Source organism: Antechinus flavipes, chromosome 3 (assembly GCF_016432865.1).
Source record: "Antechinus flavipes isolate AdamAnt ecotype Samford, QLD, Australia chromosome 3, AdamAnt_v2, whole genome shotgun sequence".
Classification (NCBI taxonomy): domain Eukaryota; kingdom Metazoa; phylum Chordata; class Mammalia; order Dasyuromorphia; family Dasyuridae; genus Antechinus; species Antechinus flavipes.
This window is the reverse complement of record NC_067400.1, coordinates 563,435,326-563,457,792: the sequence shown is the minus strand read 5'-3', so window position 1 is coordinate 563,457,792 and position 22,467 is coordinate 563,435,326. Positions and strand designations below refer to the sequence as shown.

The window sequence follows — 22,467 nt, the reverse complement described above, 5'->3', positions numbered from 1 at the left end:
AGATTGTACCTGAGCAAACTCAAAGGCACAGAAATATAGTGAAGGAGATAAAGATGTCAGATTTTCAGCTAGAAGGGGCCTTCAAAATAAATGAATAGAAAGAAAGACAGGTTACTTACTATACATTATCTAGCTCAACCGTTTTTTTTACACATATGGGTCCAAAGAGGGAAAGGGACTTTCCAGCACCAGACAAGTTTATAGCCTAGAAAGTAGAACCTAACTCTAAATCCTGTGTCCTTGACAACAGATTGTGTTGTTGGCATGAGAAAAGCCTGGCTTGAATAGATGAAATTGAGAGAGGCTGGAGTTTGGAGATCAGCTTGTGAAGTATGGATGAAAAGAAGTTTTTTAAAAAGATGAAGAGTGAAACAAAAACACAATAATGAAACCAAATCACCGAAGGCAATGCCAGGGTATAGGTTGCATTTTATCTTGCAGTCACTGATGTTTTTTTTTTTTTCTTTTTTGCTGAGGCAATTGGGGTTAAGTGACTTACCCAAGGTCACACAGCTAGGAAGTATTAAGTGTCTGAGGCCAGATTTGAACTCTGGTCCTTCTGACTTTAGGGCTGTTCTATACATTGCACCCCAGCTGGCCCCAATCCTCTGATGATTTTTGAGTAGCAAAAAGAAATATGGTCAGACAGAGGTTGCATCATTTTGGCAGCTGGGTGACCTAGGAACTAATGGCTGCATATTGACTTAGAAAACAATGTTAACATCCATTTTCCATTGGATTTTTATTTTGTTCAAATTTTCCAGTTACATTTTAATCTCATTTCACACTTCTGATCTAGGGCATAGCGTTGTTCCTCCTCTGTCTTGAAGAGGACCATGACATTGGAAAGGTGATGTCATGACGCGAGTGATTTGCATTTCAGGGAGGGCATATGGCTTGCCACCATGAAACTAGAGGTCTGGCCTAAATGATCTCTAAGAACCCCAAAGACCAAGAAGGAACTAGTCCTTTGATCTTTTTGGGTTCAACAGCTTGGCTTCCTCTTAGCTCTTTCCAAAGAATCCTTGGTGTTTTTTCATAGAGGTCATTAGGGTGATAATCAGTCCCCACCAGCAAACCAACCAGCAAGACTGGAAAGAGGAAGAGGCCGGGCCTCTTTGCCCAACTCCTTCCTCGGAAGGGGGGCCACTGCCGTCAGCATGCATGTATGTGGGAAACCCCAACAAAGGGTGTGAGTGTGTGTGAGATGGTGGAACCCAGCCCTGGACTTCCTAAGAAGGCAGGAGGCTTGAAATGCTGGAACCGAGGTTCCCCTTCTCAAGTAGGAGAACCTGTCTTGCAGTAGCAGCACGTCTTTCCTTTTAGAGGCTGGAAGTCACCCCAAGCTGGCTAGCAGGATCCAAGTTGGAAGGAACTTTGCTTCTCTCCCAGGGGAAGGCATCTTGTTAACCCACATAGCCTTACTAACTCCCTATTCATAATTCCCTGCTGAGCTGGTCAGAATTCTGAAAAGTTTTTCTAATAAGCCCAAGACTACCTTCCTATAACTTCTCCCATTTGCTGCTTTCCTCTGAAGACATCATTTCCTAATTCCACTCCAACCAAAACCATGAAATAAAATCCAAACAGAAATACCACACACATAAAACTAAAGTCAAAATTTTATTAGTAATATAGCAGAAAGCAACCACTCTTATCTAAAATATACCTTTCCATAAACCCGCATCTCCCCCACATCCCCTGCACAGACAGGCCTCTTAATGGAGGTCAGAGATACCTGTCTGAGGCTCCTGACTTGCATGCAGCACTGATATACCCTCTGGGCATAGTCCTATCAGGGACTATTGGGGGTCCTGAGTCTCTGCTGTCCCTGTCCCAGATTCTCAGGGGTCTGGGAGAAAAAAAAATACACTTAAGAGAGGCAAATTAAAAGCAGACATGGTAGCCACAGCAGGTACAAGGAGAGAGAGAGATTCTTAAAAACCATCTTAACTACTAACATGAAACCTCGCCGGCCCTGGGGCATCATTGGCGTACATGGTTGGGGGGCCCTGGCCGGGGCCTCGGAGGGCACACGGTGCCCAACCAGCCAGTGAGAGGCTGTTATCCTAAGGACAGAGCCTGGAGAGAGGGAGTCAGAGATGCTGAGGAGGGAGATGGACTCCTTCCCTCCCTGGCTTCTCCTCCCCTCCCTCCTGTCCTCGGAAGAAAGAGGGCTTGGGGCATTAGCCACAGGACAAATATTATTGTCTCATCATTAAACTCTGATACAATGTGTACCAACAGGGCAATCGCTTCTGGTCTTGAACGGAGACTGAGATCCAGAGATATGAGAGACGGAGACCTAGAATAGTAGATGAGAGGTGGAAAAACAGGGGAGTTAAGAGAATGAGATAGCTCTGAAAGTCAGAGGAAAGAATGACAGGGGAAGAAAGAGGTATATGGAACAGAGACGGAAGTGAGAAAGTCAGAGGCAGATAGTCTTCGTTAGTCCAAGACCAGAATCAATTGTTACAGTATTTCTTTGGTTTCGGGGATCCCTTTCTTGCTGTAAGATTCTCCCTCAGGGATGCTCAGGAACCCACAGGGTTCCTGTGCCAAGAAAAGGGGAGTTGTTAAAAACGAGCCTGGTCCTTGTAATGTCCCAGTAACTCCAGGGACAGACTAGGGGCACTGTCATAGTTAGACTGGGTTCGGTGGGGGACCAAGGCAGCCCCCTCCCCAGGCCCATACCCCCTCCTTGAGGGGCTGTGAGTGCCATTGGGAAGTTTCCCTGGGTCACCCACTTGGGTTCTGAGATTTGTAGCTGAGGATCTCGGCAGCCAGCTGCTGGGGGTCCAGAAGCTGCGGGAAGCGTCTCATCACAGCCTCCACCAGATGTGGGGGGAAGATGCCACAGAGCTTCACACGCAGGCTGGCCCGCTCTTTGGCGAAGCTATCTGTCCCAGCTCCCCACGAAGCTGCTTCAGCGCCATAGGCTGCTGGGGAATTAAGTAGGTGGGGATCCCGAAGGGCTGGGGGAGCCCTAGCTGCTGTGGGAGGGGGCATTGGATAGGGCTCTGACCAGTACTCTCGTGGTGCATACCCCAGAGGTGGAGGATACTCCGCTGGGATGCTGAACTGCCCAGTGCCCACAGGGCGGCCGTAGCCTGAGAATGAAAGGGATGAGGGGCTCGGGGGATGCTCAGGGCCATAGGGCAGGAGGTGACCTCGGCCTAGGAAGGTGCATCTCTGCGGGTTGCTGCCACTGCCCCCGGTTCTAGGAGGCTCCCCAGGCTCCCCGTGGCTGCTCCCATTCCCCCGGCTGCCCCAGAGGTCGGACATTTGGCTTTCCAGGGAGCCGATGCCCGAGTCGAGGCAGTCTTGGGAGATGTAAGAGAGGGAGTCTAGGGGAGGGGGCCCCCAGTCTGTAGGGCCAAAGTTCACGCCCGGCAGGCTCCTGACTTGGGTGTAAGTCTTCGCCTGCCCATCCCCATTGCCTCTGGAAGGCTGCTGGGCCCCTGGGAACTTCTCCGGTAGCCAGTGCTCCCGATCATTCTTGACAGGCAGGGACCCGGGGGCTGGAGTGGGTGTGGGTGAAGGCTGGCGGCATTTCTTGTCTTTGGCAGGTGCCCGGGGTGGGGAGAGCCGGGCATTGGCTCGGAGCTCATCTGCCACCGAGCGCTGGGGCTGGCTCGGCCTTTCTGGGTGGTAGAACCGACACTTGATCCCATACGTACACTTCTTGCCTGTGGGGAGACATGGGGGAGTGAGCCAGGCGAGGACTAGAGGAGGCTCGGAGGGGACAGTAAGGGGAATAGGGAGAATAATGGCAATAATCTTCCCCGCTCCCACATTTTCATCCCAATCCCCATCCGAAGAGGAGGAAATGGAGCTTACATGTGACTTCCCAGAAACACAAACACAAGGAAGGTCACCTAGCCCCACGTTTTACAGAAGTGGAAGCCACAGCTCCGGAGAGGCGGAACTGGGACCCGCAGCTAAGACCCAGCTCCTTTCTCTAACCTGGGCGTGAGGAGTGTCCATGGAGGCTCCTGGGAGGTGGGGTTAAGTGAGGGGCAGAGGCGAGGGAAGGAGGAGTTTGTGGCCAGGCTTACCATAGGGGCAGGGCTGTTTCTTGTGCTCAAGCATGAGAGGTTTCTTCCGGAGGAAGTTATCCAGACTGGGTCCATGGCGGCCAAGGGGATCATCGGGTGGCATGAACCTGGCAAACCAAGAGAGAGCCTTAGTCCCCCGTCAGACATCCCTAGTTTTGTGACATTGGGAGTCAGACCCCCGGCTTCTGCTTCAGCCTAACGGTTCTGAAGAGCTCTGAAGAGACCCGAGGGACCCAGGGACCAGCATCTATGGAGCTTCAGATCTTGGGACGACACCCCCAATGTGGCTTAAACTTCAGACACAACCCCAAAACTCAAAGCCTGCTCATCTTCCCCAAGTGTGCCAAAGGTGACTAGGGTGGGGCATTAGGAGGCCCGGACCCAGCAGACACTGGGAACACCATCTGGGCTGGACCATAAGGTTGGCGTTTACATGCACCGTAAAGATGGCATTTAGTTGGAACGTAGAGACCAACCCATTTTATTTCAGAGGAAGGAACAGGCCCAGGCAGGGGAAGGGATGTGTCTAAAGTTACCTAGCTACTAAGCAGCAAGGCTGGCACTGGACCAAGGCTCTCTGAACCTGCCTGACTCATTCCACCTGGTCTTCACTTAAGGACCCCAGCTGGCCCAATGAACCCACAGCCACTCCTGGGCAGAACTACCCACCTGCTGCCCGTTCGGGAGAGGTACTTAGTTAAGAAGGAGGGGAGCCTTTCGTTCCATCCCTGGGCCTTTGTGCAAGTGGCCCCCACGTCTGGACGCTGTTCCCTGACCCCTGTTATTTTTTCGTGTAGCAGACAAGTTCTTCCAGACCGGTGTCTTTCAATGTTATGTCCCCAGTTGCTAGCACAGTGCCTGGCGTGGGGTATCTGCTTAAATCGGCATTTTAACTAAGTGGAATCCCAGGAGACCCTCACTACCCCCGTGCGGGCCGGGAAGGAGGATGAAGGACGTACTTATCATTGACGAAAGAGTACATGAGCAGCCGGTCCTCTATGAACTTCTTCCACTCCAACCGCTCGCACTGCAGGTCCCTGTAGGTGTCATTGGAGACGATGATGCCGTCAGAATCGAACGCCAGCTTCACTATGAATCGGTCGTCATAGCACACGACCCGCTTCCCCCCCACGCGCCGGGACGGCGTGAATACCAAGATCTTCTTCTTCTCCAGCTCGCGAAGGATGTGCTGATCTGCGGAGAGGAGGTGGGAAGCTGAGGGTAGGGAGCCATGGGACCGCCCGCTCGGGCTACCCGCCTCCAGGATTCGGGAGTCTCACCTTTCAGAGCAAGGGCCCCTGAGTGCAGGGCTAGTGTTTCCTCTTCTCCCTCTCCAGTCCTGACTACTGAATAATTCTAACCCCTTTATGTGTATTATCTCATCCAAGCCTCCAAACAAACAATCCTGTGAAGAAGCTATGATCACCCCCATTTTACAGATTAGAAAATTGAGGCTCAGAGTGATCAAGTCACTTGTTTGTTTTCTAACTAATGTTAAAGGTGGGACTTGAAACTCTTATCTTCCTGGTTTATTACTCCTTGACAGTAAATACAGACTTGCTTTCCTATTTGTACTCCCAGGGCTAGCTGCAGAACTTGGCACACTGCAATCATTTACCCTTGACTCCAAGTCTAGCACCCTATTTACTCCATCATGTAGTCTTCCCCACAGCAGTGAGGGTTTGAGGCAGTAAAGATGCTAGAATAATTGACTGTATCCCATATCTCAGCTATTTACTAGCTGTGTCACTTACCTCAGGGCAAGCTACTTCACTTCAAGGAAGTCACTTAGGACTTTCTGGCCCCAGTTTGCAGATCTAAAACCAGTGGGACTGGACTAGGTGGCCTCCAAGATTCCTTCAAGGTTGACCTCTAGGATAATATGATCTTTCTGGGCCTCAATTTCCTAATCTGCACAATGATGAGGTTGAAAGCAGATGAGGATTGGGCTAGGTAGCTCTGAATTCCTTCCAGTTCTAAATCTGTGATTCTATCTGCTGGGAAATTGAACTGACTCAAACACTGGCTCAATGCAAAGTGTATCTGGACCTGCTGGTTTCATTTTGAACTGGTAGGTGGATTTCGATTCAAATGATTTCACAAGATACTTTTTTTGAGAGGAAAAAAAAGGAACTTCCCACCCTACTGGGGTTCTCAGCTCAGTAAAACATACCCCTCTTTGAATGTGGTGCTAAAGATGAGAGCCCTCAGTTTTTCCCAGTCAAGGGACTTGCCATGGCTGAGGTTCTTAACCTGCCAACTGGTCCGAGTTGAGAGTCCTGGCTAATTATGCTTAGATTAGCTGTGTGAACCTCGGAGAAGCATGTTTCTCATTTGCAATGGGGTGCCTTCACCGCTGACCTCACGGGCCTGGTGTGAGGCAAGCTCTTTGTAAACCTTCAAATATTTTAGAAATGGGATCAACTTGATAACCATCGAGAAGCACAACAATCTTGTCCTTGACCTTAGCCCAGTCTGTTCTGGACAGTGCTGGTGTTGGCAGCACCTACACTTCCCTTTCCCCTATGCAGCAACCCACATCTCCACTAAAAGGTCCCAATTAGCTCCTTTCCCACAGAAATGCGGGGTCCTCAACCTAGACATTTTGCAAGGCAAAAAAAAGTTTCCTGCCAGAGAAAAGAAGGTAGATGCAATGACAATCCAAAAGAGAGAGAGCAGAACAATATAGGGAGAAAATGCAAAACTGCTGTCCGGCCCCCATTTTTCTGAATCCCTGCTTGAGGTGGGGGAAAGCAGGGAGGAGGACATTCTCTCCCAAGACCCTAGCTTGGCCAACATTCCCTGATCTAAGGGCCTTTCCTATTCCCGCCTTTCTCCCCACTCCCAGAAGCCCAGAGAAGGCTCTATATGTCTCCCCCCTTACCTGTGATGGGCACATCAGGACGTGGCTGCTCCTTCCTCCACAAGGGGACAAACACTGTGATATCTGAGTGGCCACGTTCCAGGAACCAGTTGACAGCCAGCAAGATGCCCCGGCAAGAGAAAACCTCCTTATTTCCATGGCTAGAAGATGGATAGAAATCATAGAGTAAATCCACACAGAAGAGGGAGGAGAAAACAATTGACAAGAAGACACAGGGTTCAATTTTTATCAGGCCAGAAAGGAAGGGAGAGAGATTTGGCTTCTGTAGTTACTGCATGTCCTCTTGAAGACTCCATCTGAGGAATGAGAAAAATCGGGTCCTAACAGGGAACTCCCTTGGGCCATCTGGCCAGTCTCCCACAGCATCACCAGCTGGGAATTCCCCTTTGGCCCTATCCCCCTCTAACGGGAGGGAAAACCCAGGAATCTGGCAGCCCCAACTCCCCAGGGGTTCAGACATACCTGGCAACACAGAACGTTTGAGTTCTGTGCCCACTTGGGGCAACATGGCAGATTAGAAAAAAGGAATCAGAGAATCTGGAGTTTGATTGACTTTTCTGTGGGCCTCAGTTTATCTTGTGTAAAATACATAAATCTCCAAGGTAGCACATTTCAGATCTAAAAATCAATGATGCTATGACTCTCTATCTATAACTGTAGCTATATTACCTATATGAGCCAAATAGATGGAGGAAAGATAGGAGGAAGAGGTAGGAAAATTTCAATTCAAATTTGGTCTCAGGCTCTTTCTAGTTGCAGGACTTTGTGCAAATCACTTAATCTGTCTGTCCCAATTTCCTCATATTTAAAATGGGGATAATAGTAGCACCTCCCTCCCTTAGGGGTATTATAAAGATCAAATAAGATATTTGCAAAAATTTTGCAAACTTTAAAGCCCTACACAAATATAGTTATTATGATGATGATGATTATTCTATGACCTCATCTCACCTCCAAGGAGATAAAACTGGCCAGTGAGGTAGGATATTTAGCCTCTTGCCCAATTTCCTATATGAATTTGCTCTATGTGATATGAACCGAGCCCCTCTTCTCTCAATTTCCTTATCTGTAAAAAGAAGGAACCAGACTAAATGATTTTATGGATCATTTCCTACTATAAAAACAACTCAAAGTAATTTAATGAAATTCCTGAATTCTACTACTGGGAGTCAAGAGATCTGGGTTTTGAGCCCCAGTTCTGTGGTGTGTGTGTGTGTGTACATTTAAAGTTCTTCACAACTCCGAAGTTATAATTCAAAGATCTAAATAGCAAATAATTTAAACCTTCCCATTCCAATTCCTTTCTCAAGATAGAAATGAAAGCCAAAATTGTGGGAATGAATAAGCTGTTCTTGGAAGTTCATAAAGAAGATAATGATCATTTCAGATTTAAATACACCTCATACTCATATCCTATTACTATAAGGCTAAGGGAGATAGACCTAGATGGATTTAGGAATCCCTAAGGGGAAACCAGTAGCTCGGACCTAAGGCATTAGGAACTCAGTGTCTCTGCTGGAGATTATTTGGCCTTTCTGTATGAAAATTCAATAAGCATTTATTAAGTGCCTGCTATGTGCCAGGCACTGTGTTAAGTACTATGGATACAAAGAGACAAAAGACAGTTCCAGTTTTCAAGGAGTTTATAATCTAATGAAAGGGACAACATGCAACAAATATATACAAAGTAATCTGTATAGAGGATAAATAGGAAATAATTAACAGAGGGAAAGGCACTGGGGTTAAGAGGTAATAGGGGAATAGTTCTGTCATTTCTTTTAACTTTCCATTTGCCCCAACAGAACCTGAGCTCTAGAATATGGTGCTGGGCAAAAACAATCTCACAGTACTTAACATCCCTAGGATTTGAGTGTGTGAACTGTCTGAATGAGGAGACTTACCAGCATGATCTATGGCCAGAGAGAATAGAATTAAGAATTGGGGGATGGAAGGCTAATCTTAAGACAGATCTTAGAATCACAGGATCAGAGCTGTGGAGTTGAAAGAGACCTTGGAAAAGATACCTAGTCCACCCCCCTCAACTTACAGATGAAGAAACTGAACTCCACTTAAGTAATCTGCTCAAGGTCATACAAATAACAATTATGTAATACAGGAATTGAATCCATGTCCTCTGGATTCAAGCACTCTATCCATGACAAATTAGTTTAACTCCTTAACTTTACAAATAAGAAAACTGAGGACTAGTGTTAAAGTGACCTGTGTCATAAAGTCACACAGTTAGGAAGAAGAAGAAAGAGGATTTGGGCATTGAAGAAATCTATCTTTGGAATCCTTCTGCCACCTAATCAACTGACCTTAATGATCTAAACTAGAAGATTGAAATCTCTTCTGGTTCTTCCTAAGAATCTCTTAGGAATCTCTTCTCTTTATATCTGGGTGTTTGGATATATTTGTACAAGGCAATTACTTGTTGAAATTTTTCATTCCTTGGATTTGTTTTCCCAGCAAGGGAAATAGTACTTTGAATCTGGAAAGATTCTCCGGAAATGCTTGCTGATTGACTAATGTAGCTGTCATTCAAGTGTCCTATACCTAGGGCCATGAATTTTTAAAAATATCTATTCTGAGAACTATTTTTCACCACAATCAGTTTCCTTTATAATCTTATGCAATTTATTTTATGTATTTAAATACATTATTCTGAGAAAGGATATGTAGCTAGATCTAGTAGGTCCAGGACACACAGACTTAAAAAGTACTGCTCTTCTAAACAAACTTCCCTAGATAATCAGCTGTGAATGACTTTATTTTCAGCAATACAATGATTCAAGACTACTCTGAAGGACTTATGATGAAAAATGTTATCCTATATTCAGTAAAAGAAATTTCTGAATACATATTGAAACATACTTTTTTTTAAATTTTATTTTTCTTGAGGGTTTTTTTTTTGGGGGGGGGAGCTCTGTTTTCTTTTGCAACAATGACATTCATGGAAATTTTGTGTTTAACTTCACATATGCCTTTTCAATGGGGGGGGAGTAGGGAGGCAGGAAGGGAGAGAATCAGGAACTCAAAGTTTTAAAAACAAATGTTAAAAATTGTTTTTACATGTAACTGAGAATAAAATATTAAATATAAAACCCAAATAGATAAACAAACTCCCCTAGACTAGAAATTTGGAGGTGAGGGGGAGGAAGGTAGTCCCTAATGTAGGTGTGAAATGAGATAACCAGACATCTGGGTTCTCAGTACTGAATCTCAGTCTCCCAGTCTATAAATTGGGGATAGTGATCCCCATTTTCCCTCTCTCAGTGGAAAAATACTGCCATTGTGGTTAAATAAAGACTTTCTCCCTTAGCCCAGCATGACTATGAGGGCAATCAGGAGAGACAAGGGGCTGGTAAACCACCCCCTGTTCTCCCTATCAATTCAGTCTCCTATGGTTGCTATGTAACCAGGCCCAGCTGCACATTAACTCAAGGTGGCAGAGGGTTTCCAAGCAATCAGGGCCTTGGTGATTCTGGGTGGGAGGTCCAGACTGCCAACTCCCTAGCCTCACTGGCCTCTCTCCCACTGCCTACTCCTCCCTCCCCCCTGCCCCAAATAAGAATTGAGAACTCATGCATCTGGCAAAATCAGACAGACTAATCTTACGTAAAGAAGGCAGTGCTGCTGAAAACCACATCCTGTCGGGGATGTTCCCATTCTGGGGCGTCTGTCCGCCTGCCCACTCTCCTACCAACCAAGCCCAGAATTAACCCAGAGAGCAGCTGGGGAAAGGGGCAAAGAGCTCCCAGTTAGGGCAAGAAGTAGCTCCCAGAGAAGGTGTCCAGAAAAGGATACCAGGAGGCTGAGCAGGAAAAAGAAGGCGGCCAGGGAAATGACCCTTCCATTATTAGCTGGGTGAGCGTGAGTCTCCTCCAGAGCTGAATTTCCCCTTCAAAATGAAACCTTGCACCTCCAAGTTCCCTTCAAAGAACTGAGTCCATTGGACTCTTCTCCCTCCTTTTCCCCCCCATCTCCTCTCCACTAGAAACCCTCCTTTCTGGGGAAGAATGTTTCTCTCTCCTCTTTCTGTCAAGCTGAGATTTGTGAAAGACCTTAGCTTAAAAAGGCCATTGCATCCAGAGCCATCTCTAGGGTTTCTGATCTGTATCTGGCCACTGAATCCAGATGGCTAGGGAGGGGAAAGTGAGGCAAGTGACCACTCAAATCTAATTCACTTGTATGTCATGGACCCCTTCGAGAAGGGAGGACAAACAACAACAAAAACAACCACTTCTATGAATCCTCTGCTCATTCTGTCCCCCACTTGGGTGTTCTAAACCCAGCTGGCCAGGAAAGGACCAGCTGGGGCGATTAACTAGCTAGCTAGTCCAACCTCCCCTCCTTTTAGAAAGGCGGAAGTTGAGGCCTAAAGACATCAAATGATTTGTTGAAGGTCACACTTATGACCTTGGTTTGTGGCAGGGCTAGGACTAGATCAGAGCTCTTTTAGCTCAAGACTCTTGCTTTTTATGTATGGCTTACCTCAGCTGCACTGAAAATAGCACTGAACCCCAGACTGATGGGAATGGAGATACACTGGTAGGCGATGCTCGCTGAGGCTTAGGGGGCAGGTCTAGGACTGGGGTAGGCGGCAATAGAGAGGAAACAGATAGTCTCCCTCTCCCCCTCCAGAATCCCTTCCCTTCTCTTCTCCCCCATTCTTCCCCTAGAGGTTTAAAAAATTCCCTCTGTGGATTTAGGAGAGATGCTCCTTGGTCTTAATCTTTCCCTCTTCAAATCTAAATCCTGGTTTTGTTTAAGGTTCAGCTAAAATCCCACCTCCTGCAAGAAACCTTTCCTGATCCTCCTTAATTCTAGTCAGATTTATCTGGTCTGTATCTCTGAGGTTGTTTGCATATTGTTTCACCTATTAGACTGGGAACTCTCTGAGGGCAGGAGTCATCTGCCTTTGTCTATCTCCAGGGCTAACACAGGGGCTGGCGCACGGTAAGCTCACATAAATGCGGTTTGGTTTGATTAGATTTTAAGAAGTTGCCAGGAGGCACAGAAGGTCTGTCTGGAATCACCCACTGCTAAGACATGTTAAGCAAGTGTAAGGCCTTGAATTCGGGAATTTTTGACTGTTAGTCTGGAATTCATTTGAATGAGAAAATGAGCACACAGATGTGCATGTACACCGACACACAAACACCGCCCCCCACACTCCTGGGCTGAGTGAGGTTAGTCACAGGAAGTTTCCTGGAAGAAGCCAGCTGGCCTAGGTGTAGCACACACCTTCATCTCCCTACTTCTTGCAGCCGAGTGGGTTTGTGGGGGCGGGGGTGGGATGAGGCACATTATGGGAGCAATCCCATTTACTCTCACAGCTGGTGGCTCCTCAGCTCTGAGGCAAAACAGCCAACCTACTCCTGCCTTAACCCACATGCATAAACATGTCAGAAAGGGCTCTTCTGGGTGTGGGACAGACACGTGCCAACATACCCACACACCTACCCACCTGCTCACAGGGTGGGCACTGAGTCTTGGCTTGGACCTCCCCCACAGAGAAGATTCTAGCTACCAAACCAGGGGCTACTTGCTTTTGGAAGATTCCTGAGTCCGGCCCCTTCCCTCCAAGAATGGTCAGTCAAACCTTAGAAAACCTCAGGAGGTAGGGGAAGTGAGGGAACATTACAGACTGGTATTCTCCAGTCATGGCCCATTAGGTAGGCTCCCAAAGGAAACTATTGGCCAGAGAGCTTTGAATGAATGTGAAACTCCCTTTTCCTCCAGGGTCTCAAAAGCTCCCCTTTGTTTTTTTCCTATAAGTCTACTTTTTCTCAAAAGTCTCAAACTCCCTTCTCTGCCCCCTTGGGCAATCAGAACCCAAAAGAATAGTCCACCCATACTCCTTTGAGAAGAATTGGTCTTTTTTTTTTTTGTTTGTTTGAGGCAATTGGGATTAAGTGATTTGCCTAGGATCACTCAATTATGTGTCTGAGGCCACATGTTGCTGCCCCTAGAAGACTTTGTCTTACTGTGAAATCTTAACAAGTAAAAAAAATCTACCCAATATAGCGTTTGTGGCCAGGGCAATTCAGTGGGAAGGAATGGACAGCCACATGATGCTTGAAGTTAAAGTTAAAGGCTCCATTTCTCACTACCCCATAATGGAAGCTACTTATTTTTGTCCCTGTGTTCCAGGGTCCAGCACAGTGTGGTTAGAGCTGGCTTGGAAGCCAAGAGAGATCCGACTACATTCAAGTGCCTCCTGACATATGCTTGGGAAGGTGCTAACTTCTCCAAGCCCTCTTCTGAGACAGTTGAAGGGAATGTGCTGACTGGCACTGGCAAGGAACTCAATCTCACCTGGGAGTTTCCTAGGCAAGAAATCACAGCTCCATGGCTCATTCTCTAAAGTATAACACAGGGCCAGGCACACAGTAGGTGCTTGAAAAATGCCAGCCGAATCAAAAACGTGCCCCTTCTAAGCTTTGTCAGCTTTTAATGTTTAATAAAAACTTTCTTTCTAATCAAAGTAGCTTGTCCCAGAGCCTGAGGAGGAGGGAGGGGGGCGGGGGGAAGATATGGCCAAGCAGGCTCTCCCAGAGTCCCTGGGAAGGGAGAGAAGAAGCCCTCCCCAGGTAATCTGATTTGGCAACAGGCTATAAGAAAATTCCCTTAGAAGGAAATGAGAGGTTAATTTCCACCCGATTTGCATATGGTGGGGGCGCTGGAGGGGTGGGGGGTGGAGGGGGGGAGTAGTCAGGCAGGGCAGGCACCCAGTTTGCAACACAGCCAATACAGGAAGTCAGGGCTGGAATTCCCCTCCTGGGGAGCAATGAAAACCCCAGCCAGCAGGGGACTGTGGTCCCAGCCCAGCCTGACCTCTCTCCTCTCCTGCTCCACATGGCTTCCAGGGCTGGGCCCGGCCTTTCTGGCCTGCTCCAAGCCGGGCCCGGCTGGATTTACCAACCCCTCATCCTCCCTCCCCCACACGCTGTTGTCCCAGCAATCTACTACACACATGCCAAGGAACAGATAGGTTTTCTTCCTTACCCCAAACTGACTGTACACAAATATAGCAGAGAAGCCCCCTGCCCTGTCTTATACACCTGCACCTCCCACCCCATACACTTACAGGATCTGGAGACACCCCAATAAACATTACACATTCAAGGCCACTGACAACCAGTCCCTTCATACTATCCTGAAATAGCAAACCCTAAAATCAATCTCACAGCAGACCATCACCCAATCCAAAATCCACATTGAAGGCTCAGGGATTTGGAGCTGAAAGGCCTGTAGGGGCCAACAAAATCAATAGGGCATCAGGCACTGGGCTAGGGTTACAACAACCTCTGCTCTTGAGGATCTACTACAGGAGTTTAACTCTCATTTTAGAGATGAGGAAATGGAGGTCCAACGAGGGTCAGAAATTGCCTACATTACACAGGGGAATGGGGATCTGAGTCCAGGCCCTCCCACTTCAAATCCAGAATGACAATTCTTAATCCAACCCAACATCCTCACAGATTACGTATTTACTTGGAACCAAGTACTATGTTAGGAAACAAAGACAAATTAAAAAAAAAAATTCTAACTTTGGAGACATTCAATATATACACATCCAATTATACAAACCAGTACTCACATCCTACACAACACAATCTCATACCACACAGAGACCCCCAAGTGATCCTAAACTCATACACACTAGAAAGATTCCCCACCATTGTTCTCACTCACTTCAGTTGGTCCAGTCATCCAAGCAGAGATTCCCCAATTCCCTGGGATACCAACAATGAATAGCATGAGGAGTTGAGTAGCCCTCTGCAGCTAGAGCTGAACAGAGCTGTGATAGGGAGAGTAAAGGTCAAGAGCCCCTCAGAGTTAGAATCCACCACTAATCACTAAACTGTGATTTGTCAGACTTTCTCTCAGAAATCCTTTCCCGACATCCAGGCAGCCCCAAATCCAACTTGTCTTGTTCTGAGTTCAGAACTGGACTTGTCAGTGATTGTTAAAATAGGAAAGGAAAGTTGAGAGAAATTAGAAGGCCCCAGTATCCAAGGCCATCCTAGCTACTCCCTCGTCTTTCAGTCTAGCTCTCACTGGCTAAGAGTAGCTGGGCTGGGAACTGGGAGTCTCTGATATCTGCTGAATGACCTTATCCAATTTTACCACAGTAAATCTACGATCCTTCCTACCCTGTCTGACCCGGTTATCCCATATGTAAAGGAAGGAAAGCATGTCACTAACTGCCCAAAATCAGATGTGTTGTATTTTACTAACACTTAAGAAACTGAAGACAGGAGATTTCAGTTACATTTTTACATTTTAAAAAATTACATTAGCAAGCCACTCAGATTTATGAGTGGGCTGAAAAATTCTACTTCATTGCCTTTCATTTTATTGAAATTTTATGGGAAGGAAACTGACCAAGGTCATAGTCAGCATTTAGAATGCAGATCTTCCTGACTCCTGGTCTCAGGTTTAAGCTTATGTATGACCATTTTCCCAGGACCTCCCAGTAACACCTCTAGGACCACTTAACTCACGGCGTCCAGCTGGGGCCCGAGCAAAAAAGCTGGGATGCAAGCCACCCCATTACCTTCTCTTTACACAGGGGTGTTCCTGCTTAAACCCAACATGTCAGGAGGCGCTGTCCCTAGTCAGCTCCAGGAAGCACCTTCCCCATGTCTCAGGGCTCTGGCAGGGACAGTCCCCTGAGTCAGAGGGGCAGGTGACTCACTGGCTCACCTGAGGTCTAAGTACTTGGCTCACCCCCTGGGTCCACCTACTCACTTTACAAGCCGGGAATTAACTGCTTTTCATCCAGGTTCTTTCAAGCAAAAAGAGTTGGGAGCAACTTCCCCCATTTGAGGAGGAAGGGTTATCTTAGCATCAAGAGTTTTTATGTTTGTCAAAGATCTTATATATAGCCAAACAACCCTTCAAGGCAAGAAAATTCAGCCTCACAGAAATTAAATGACTAACATGGCCATGTTAAGTAGTAAATGTAAAAAAGTGGCAATTTCAACCCAATCCTTCAGAACTCTAAGCCTGGCACTCAAACCATTAATCCTTCTTTCCTCAGAGAGATAATGAAGCTGGTATTTTCTAGAAACTGAAAGCTCCTATGCGCTCCACATCCTTCTGAATATGAGGAAAGTGAGGTCAGCAGAGATGCAAACCCAATTCTCCCCCAAGGGGAGAGAAGGCCTTCTTATCCTCCTATAAGAAATGTAACATTTTAGATGGTGTACCTGTGTCTTGGTGATGGCAGAATTGGGTACCCATCAGTGCCATGCACACAGCAGTTAAATGAATGTTTGTTTCACAGACCCCCCATAAGCCTGCCATGTTACCCCATGCTTGTGTGACCAGGATAACTATCAAACTCAAATCTGACTATAGGACTGCAATGAGGGCCAGGGACAAATATGCTCATTTCATTCCAAACTCTAAGTAAACTGGCAATGAAAACAGAGACAAAATACTATCCAGAGAGAGTGAACAGACCTCATGGCAACATTGCTCCCGTCAATAACCACTGGTCTCAGGTTACTGGCTTCCTTGTCTTCAGAGGGTGGAGGGCAAGGAGAGGGTGCCTTTGGGGTCCCTCCACCTCGGGGCACCAGTGGGGGCTCCGTAGGACCATCCAGTGGGGCTTCCCGCTCGGTGGCTGACCCGTGTTTCACCAGCTCGCCCAGGACAGTATTGGTGTCAGCCTGATGTCCCAGCTTGTGAAGGACCCCCTGGATCTCCCCGGACGAGTAGCCTAGTTTCCGGAAAAAGTCCATTTTCATCTGTAGCTCTGTATCATCCAATCCTTCTGGTTGGCCTGGCTCTGGGGCACTCATCACAGTTCTGTTGTGTGGGGAACCAGATCGGCTGGTTTGGGGGCTCTCCCGCCGTCTGGGAAGGAGCCCCAGGCTGGCGGGTCCCAGAGATGCATTCTCCTGGACAGCCGAAAGATTCATGGCAGGATTGGCTTGATGTGGAGAGCCCTCATTTCGAGGAATAAGGACTTCTGGGGACCTCTGGTCCATGTTCATCCTTCTCTTCCTGAAGGCTCAAGTTCAAGTTCCCAGTTCCTTCCAGCTTCTGTAAACCAAAAAAGTAGATGCTCACTTAATCAGAGAGGTCAAGGTAGAGAGAAGAGGTGGGGGCATTCATTTAGGCCTATGTATAAAACAGTGTAAAAGAAAGTACTCTGGTTTGAATTTGGGAGATCTGGATTCAAATCCCAGTTCCTGACACTGATTTTTGACACAACTTGGGCCAATCGCTTTCTAGTTCTCAGCCTGCTTCTTCATCTCTAAAGAAAGGAACTAGATTTTTTTTCTTTCAGTTTTGAGATTTAGTGATTCTGCAAATCCAAAATCTCCAGTACTCTTGGCCATCATGTTGCCAAGGAAACTGAGGCCAGAAAGGCATAGCCAGAAAAAACTCACAAACCCAGCCTCTCTAACAGTATCACCTCCCCAATAGTCCTGGGAACCCAAGACCTCTCCCAAATTCTCCCCCCACCCTCATACAAAGCTTTTCTGATTGGGGGAAAGGAGAGCTCACAGACCACCCCTCCCACTGGTCCTGGCAGCTGTTTCCAGTTGTATCATTTCCCAAGCCTTCCGACCATCCCACTAACTAGGAAAAGAGTGAGGGAGGGACCTGATAAATTGGCAGATTGGCAAAGCGGGATGGGGGGAGGTCAAGAAACCAAACTAAACTCGTGGCGAATTCATCCCCTCCAGCCAAGCTCAACTAAGACCTGGCCAGGGTCCCAATCTCACGGTAAAGGTGACGGTGGGAAAGGGAAAAGGGAAGAGAGATCGCTCCAGATCCTGTTTCTTACATCCAGACTTGAGGCAACGGTCCCAAGGCACTGCCAAGGTCACGTAACTTGGGCACCCAGAGAGAAGTTCCCAAAACTGCTGAAGGGGCAGAAAAGTACGAAAGAAACTTTCGAGGGAAGAGAGAGTTGGAGAGAAGCAGTGGAGAAATGTGCCATCTGGCCAGGCTAATCCTCGCCCAAGGAGATTGGGGACAGTTCTCCCCGACTCCGCCCCGGGGCCCAAGAGGCTCCGGCCTTTCCCTGGGCTGGCCTGTCTCCGTCTTCCTCTTCAGGCCCATTACGGAGATGGACTATAGCTGTCCCGCTCCCCTCCTACCCCTTTTAGCCCCTGAGGCCTCTATCCGTACTTTCGAGACAACTTCAGCTAAGTTGGGGGAGGACCGCCCCGGGTTCGAGCTGGGACCAGACCATTCTTCCCTCGGCCCCCCCCCCCCCTTCACCCACCCATCCGCGCCGTGATCTTCCTACCCGGCCGTGCGCTGTGCCCAGCAGTGTCTCCATGGGGGTCCGACTCCGGGGGGGCAGGGCTCGTCCCCGGGACTTTATACCGGGGGGTGGGCAGGTCCCGACAGGTGGCGGCGGTTTCGAAGAGTCGGGAAAGCAGGAGCGCTGTGGCTGCCCTTTGGGAGGAGGAGGAGAAGGAGGAGGCGGCGGGGCCGGGCCGGGCACGGGTGGAGAGGCAGGAGGCGGAGCAGCCGTCGCCACCGCCCCTTCCTGCTCCTCCCCTCTCTCCGGCCAGGCCGGTCCTCCCCGGTTCGCTTCGGACACGCCTCTCCGCCCCCCCCCCCCCCCAACTCTGGCGGCCCCACTGCCTCTTTCTCCCCCGGGGCAGCTGCAGCGTGTATTTCGGCGTGGGTCTAAGGGCCTGGCCCGGACTCTCCAAGCTGGCCGAAACCACCAGACTCTGACCCGGGACTGGCTTCTCCAGCCCCCGTGAAGCGCGGTTTCCACGTGGGTTTGGGGCCAAGGAAGAGGAAGTGGGGAAAGGGGAGGGCGGGCTCATGGGACATGCCTCTGTCTACACCTGGTGTCCTTTTAACGTCCATTCATTTTTTAGGCCTGTGGGAGTGGGCATAAAGAAACAGCATCATGTGATAGAAAATGAGCGCAGGTTCCTGGGTTCAGAGACCCGGGTTCAAAATCTAGGGCGAGCCCCTCTGGGGCTTCTGTTCTCTGCAGTTCCCTGATTTGTAAAACGAAGGGATTAGATTAGATAATTTCTAGATCCGTTTTTACTCTGAGTTTGTCCTAAGGAGCTGCACAAGCGCTGCTGTGCAGATATAGAGAGACACTTAAAATACTCCAAGCGGTCCATGTCAAGCAGCTAGGATTAATGGGAAAAGCTGGGTTTACTTACTTTGAGCACGAGTCATGTCATTTTCTAAAGACCGTTTTCTCATCTGTTAACTACAGAGTAGTTAATGAAGATTAATCAAATGTGATAACCTATGCAATATCTAGGCTATTTTTTCCAAAGTTCCACAGCAATGTTTTAGTATATACACATGTGTATATATATACAAGTGAGTATCCGATATATTGGGGTTAAGGGCCAGTCTCCTAACCAAATCATGTCTGGAGTTGTTCCAAGAGAATTTGTAGGCTTAGACTTCTCCAAATCAAGGGGCAAAATTTTTGTTACACTGCGAAGAGTGAGCTAAACCCATAAGTATTTTTTAGCAAGGAAAGGGGTTTCAGCAGTTAACAAAAAAAAGGCTAGAACTAAGTTCTCTAACAAAACTTAAAATTAACCTGGAGAAAAACACCAACAAGGAGGAAAATAACATAAGGAGGAAGAGGTTTTCTGATTAAATTCAGTAATTATGGGGTGGGGTTTTGATAATTTGTCAATGCAAAGTATTTGGCTAGGAACAAAAGAACAAAAAGTCCTCTTGAGGCCCAAAAGATCCTATCTGTGCTCCTCCTTCCTTGCCTCAGGGAGTAGCTTGGCAGTAAAACTCAGATTCTCTGTCTCTGTCTCTGTCTCTCTCTCTCTCTCTCTCTGTCTGTAGCTCTGTCTCTCTGTCTCTTTCTCCTCATATTACAGGTGACCTTTCTCTCATAGCTGTTCCCTATTCAGAGATCTTTCCCTAAACCATATTCAATTAAATTCAGTCCAATCCCACTAGCTTCTACTATATGCAGAAACATCAAGTCCTGATTTCAACATGTTACAATTTATAGGACCGGAATGACCATCCATCCCTCTCTATTGATTGGATTTTAGGTATGGACCTTTCAGGGGCAATGGATATGGACTCAGTTCTTGACAGCTGTCATTAGTCACTACAAAGTGGGAAAGGGGATCCTGTGTTCCACCTGTAGGGAGACCTTGCTATTTGCCTTACTGGAGAGTTCAAAGCCTTTTTTTTCCTCCCCCTTGGGGCGTGGGAAGCCAGATAAATAGAGAAAAACAGTTAACCAATCAGTCAACAAGCCATTTTTAAGGACTTACTATATGCTAGGCACTGGGATACAAAATGCAACAGTGAAAAATTCCTGCCTTCAAGGAGTTTACATTCTGTGATGGGAATGTAACATGTTCACAGATACATACATATTGGACATTTACAATGTAAACACAGGGATTGGGGAAGAAATTAATAAATTGTACTATGCTAAGTGAAAAGGCACTTAGGCATACTTTGTAAATACTATGGAAGGCTCCCCGGAGGAAAGACTGTGTTGGGAAGGTTATTATGAAAGACTTCTCAGAAGAGATAAGATTAGAATGGGAGAGGAATCGGGGAAAGGGGAAATCTCGAGGAACTTTTCTGTCCTAGAGTGGAATGTTGTTGGAAGTGTAGCAGATCCTTTGGGCTCTTTCCTTCCAAATTTTATTTGCACTGGTAGTAAATTCCTCATCTTTAGGGGTCTTCAAATGGAAGTTAGAGATACTACTGAAAGGAATTCCTTTTTAGGTATGGGTTGGACCTCTGATGTCCTGTCAAACTTCTGTGCCAGATTTCTGAGTCACATTAAGGACTTGCTCTTCTCCGGATAAATCAGGCAAAATCAGTCCATAAACACTTATTAAATAACTGCTATATTCTAGTGACATATTAGGGGATAACTGGAATTTACCAGTTTAGGCTGTCTCTCTGCTAAAGATAGGGAAGATCAAATGCCATTCTGGAGAACTCAGCTTTGCTCTGGGGAATCCCTGGTTCACATACAAATGGATTTAGCAATCAGGAAGACTAGGAGCCAGTTCCAAGTATCTCTTGTAGTCAAATGATGCTTTCCAGGGGACATCCCCTTCCTCCCAGCAGCTTCTCACTAACTGTTGGATGTTCTTTCCAAATGCTGGGTGGAGTCTCCAGAGCCTCAGGAGCAGGAAAACACCTGGGTAAATAACTGGGTAAAGGCCCCAGAAAGCCCCTTTGCCGCTGGCAGGAAGCTTTGGGATTTGGGACATATGTAGGTTGACATAAAAGGAGGAGTTTCTATAATCCAGCCCTTCTAGCCCCTTTAAGTCCTCCACCCACTCAGTTTTGAGGCCTATCCTATCTTTTTCTTCCTCTCTTTTCCATTTAGTCAATCTCCTTGTTTTATACAGGAGATCCAGGAATATTAAGGGATCTATTAGTAGTAATTAGTACGTATCAGACTTGAGATGTGAATCAAAGTCCAGTTCAAGTCCCAGTTGTCTCAGAAGGCCTTTCTGACTACTGAGACACCCAACTCCATCTCTGTTATCAGTATTTACCTCATAGAGCAGAGGAAGAAAATTTCCAGATTAAAGACTTTCTGATGTCTTTTCTTTATTTTGTAGATGTGATGAGGTATGGATCGTGGCAGGAATTTGGGTTGTTCAGCTAGTTCTCCAAAACGCGGCAGGCTGGAAGCGAGAAATTCGCTAACATAAAACGCTGTGATAAGAAAAGGCTTTTATTATTAGGAAGACATCAAGAAAATGCTCTCTTGGTGGGCAATATCAGGTGATTAGGAACAGAACAATAGAAGGGAATAGGCAAGGCTACTTAAGTTTTTCATCTGAAGAGGTACATACTTTAGATTATCTTTCTTCCTGCTTCCAGAGGATGTGGGACCATCTAGGTTTGTGTATGAAAAGAGTCTTTCCCGAAGAGTTTCTTCCAGAGAATGTAAATCCACTTAAGTTTGTTTGCATCACTTTACCAGGACAGGCTGTCCGGTTTCTCCCTCAGCAGATGGAGAAAATGGAGTTCAGAGAAGGAAAATGACTTAGTCTCCCTTTTATAAGAAGTTAGTGATAGGACCAGGACTGAAGCCTAGGATTCCTGACTCCAGGTGTGGGGATATATTGGATATTGGATTCTGCATCTCAGATAAGGAGCACTGCATTCTATTCCAGAACCATATCCTAGAAGGACCATTGATAAGCTGGAGAGTGTCCAGAAAAGGGCAACCGAAATGCTAGATGATCTTGAAGCTGTGAAGACTCCCAAATCTTCTAATTCTGGAGCCATGAAGCAGTCAGTTTTGCCATTTTTCTTTCCAAGTATCTTAGGTTACTCTACTATGGTTCTGCTGAGCAAAATTATTTTCCTTAGCTACCATCCCCTACGTTAATAATCTCTTTCTACTAAAATGTAAGCTTAATGAAAGTAAGATTTGTATTTGTGTGTGTGTGTGTGTGTGTTTGTATGTATCCCTATCCCATTTCCTTTAGCTTCTCTCAGTGCCTTCCTCCTTTGTTGACTAGATCTTCCAGTCTAGTGAAGGGTTCC

General features: G+C 47.0%; 1 protein-coding gene across 1 annotated transcript; it reads right to left on the bottom strand.

The window, feature by feature from the left end:
* Positions 1–1,610: 1,610 nt before the first annotated feature.
* On the bottom strand, positions 1,611–18,456 carry ZC3H12A (zinc finger CCCH-type containing 12A). The gene is made up of 6 exons (XM_051987715.1): positions 18,224–18,456; positions 16,420–17,004; positions 6,943–7,082; positions 5,018–5,252; positions 4,059–4,165; positions 1,611–3,689 (listed from the first exon to the last, which is right to left on the bottom strand). Exons 2-6 carry the CDS (start codon positions 16,953–16,955, stop codon positions 2,740–2,742), a joined length of 1,968 nt encoding a protein of 655 aa, XP_051843675.1. The 5' UTR covers positions 16,956–17,004; positions 18,224–18,456; the 3' UTR covers positions 1,611–2,739.
* Positions 18,457–22,467: the final 4,011 nt, after the last annotated feature.

Excerpts from the sequence above, each read along its gene's own strand:
- ZC3H12A (XM_051987715.1), bottom strand. The coding sequence starts at position 16,955 with ATGAACATGGACCAGAGGTCCCCAGAAGTCCTTATTCCTCGAAATGAG. Across the intron at positions 5,253-6,942 it reads TCCTGATGTGCCCATCACAG|ATCAGCACATCCTTCGCGAG; the intron begins GTAAGGGGGGAG and ends TCCTCTCCGCAG. Across the intron at positions 4,166-5,017 it reads TACTCTTTCGTCAATGATAA|GTTCATGCCACCCGATGATC; the intron begins GTACGTCCTTCA and ends TTGGTTTGCCAG.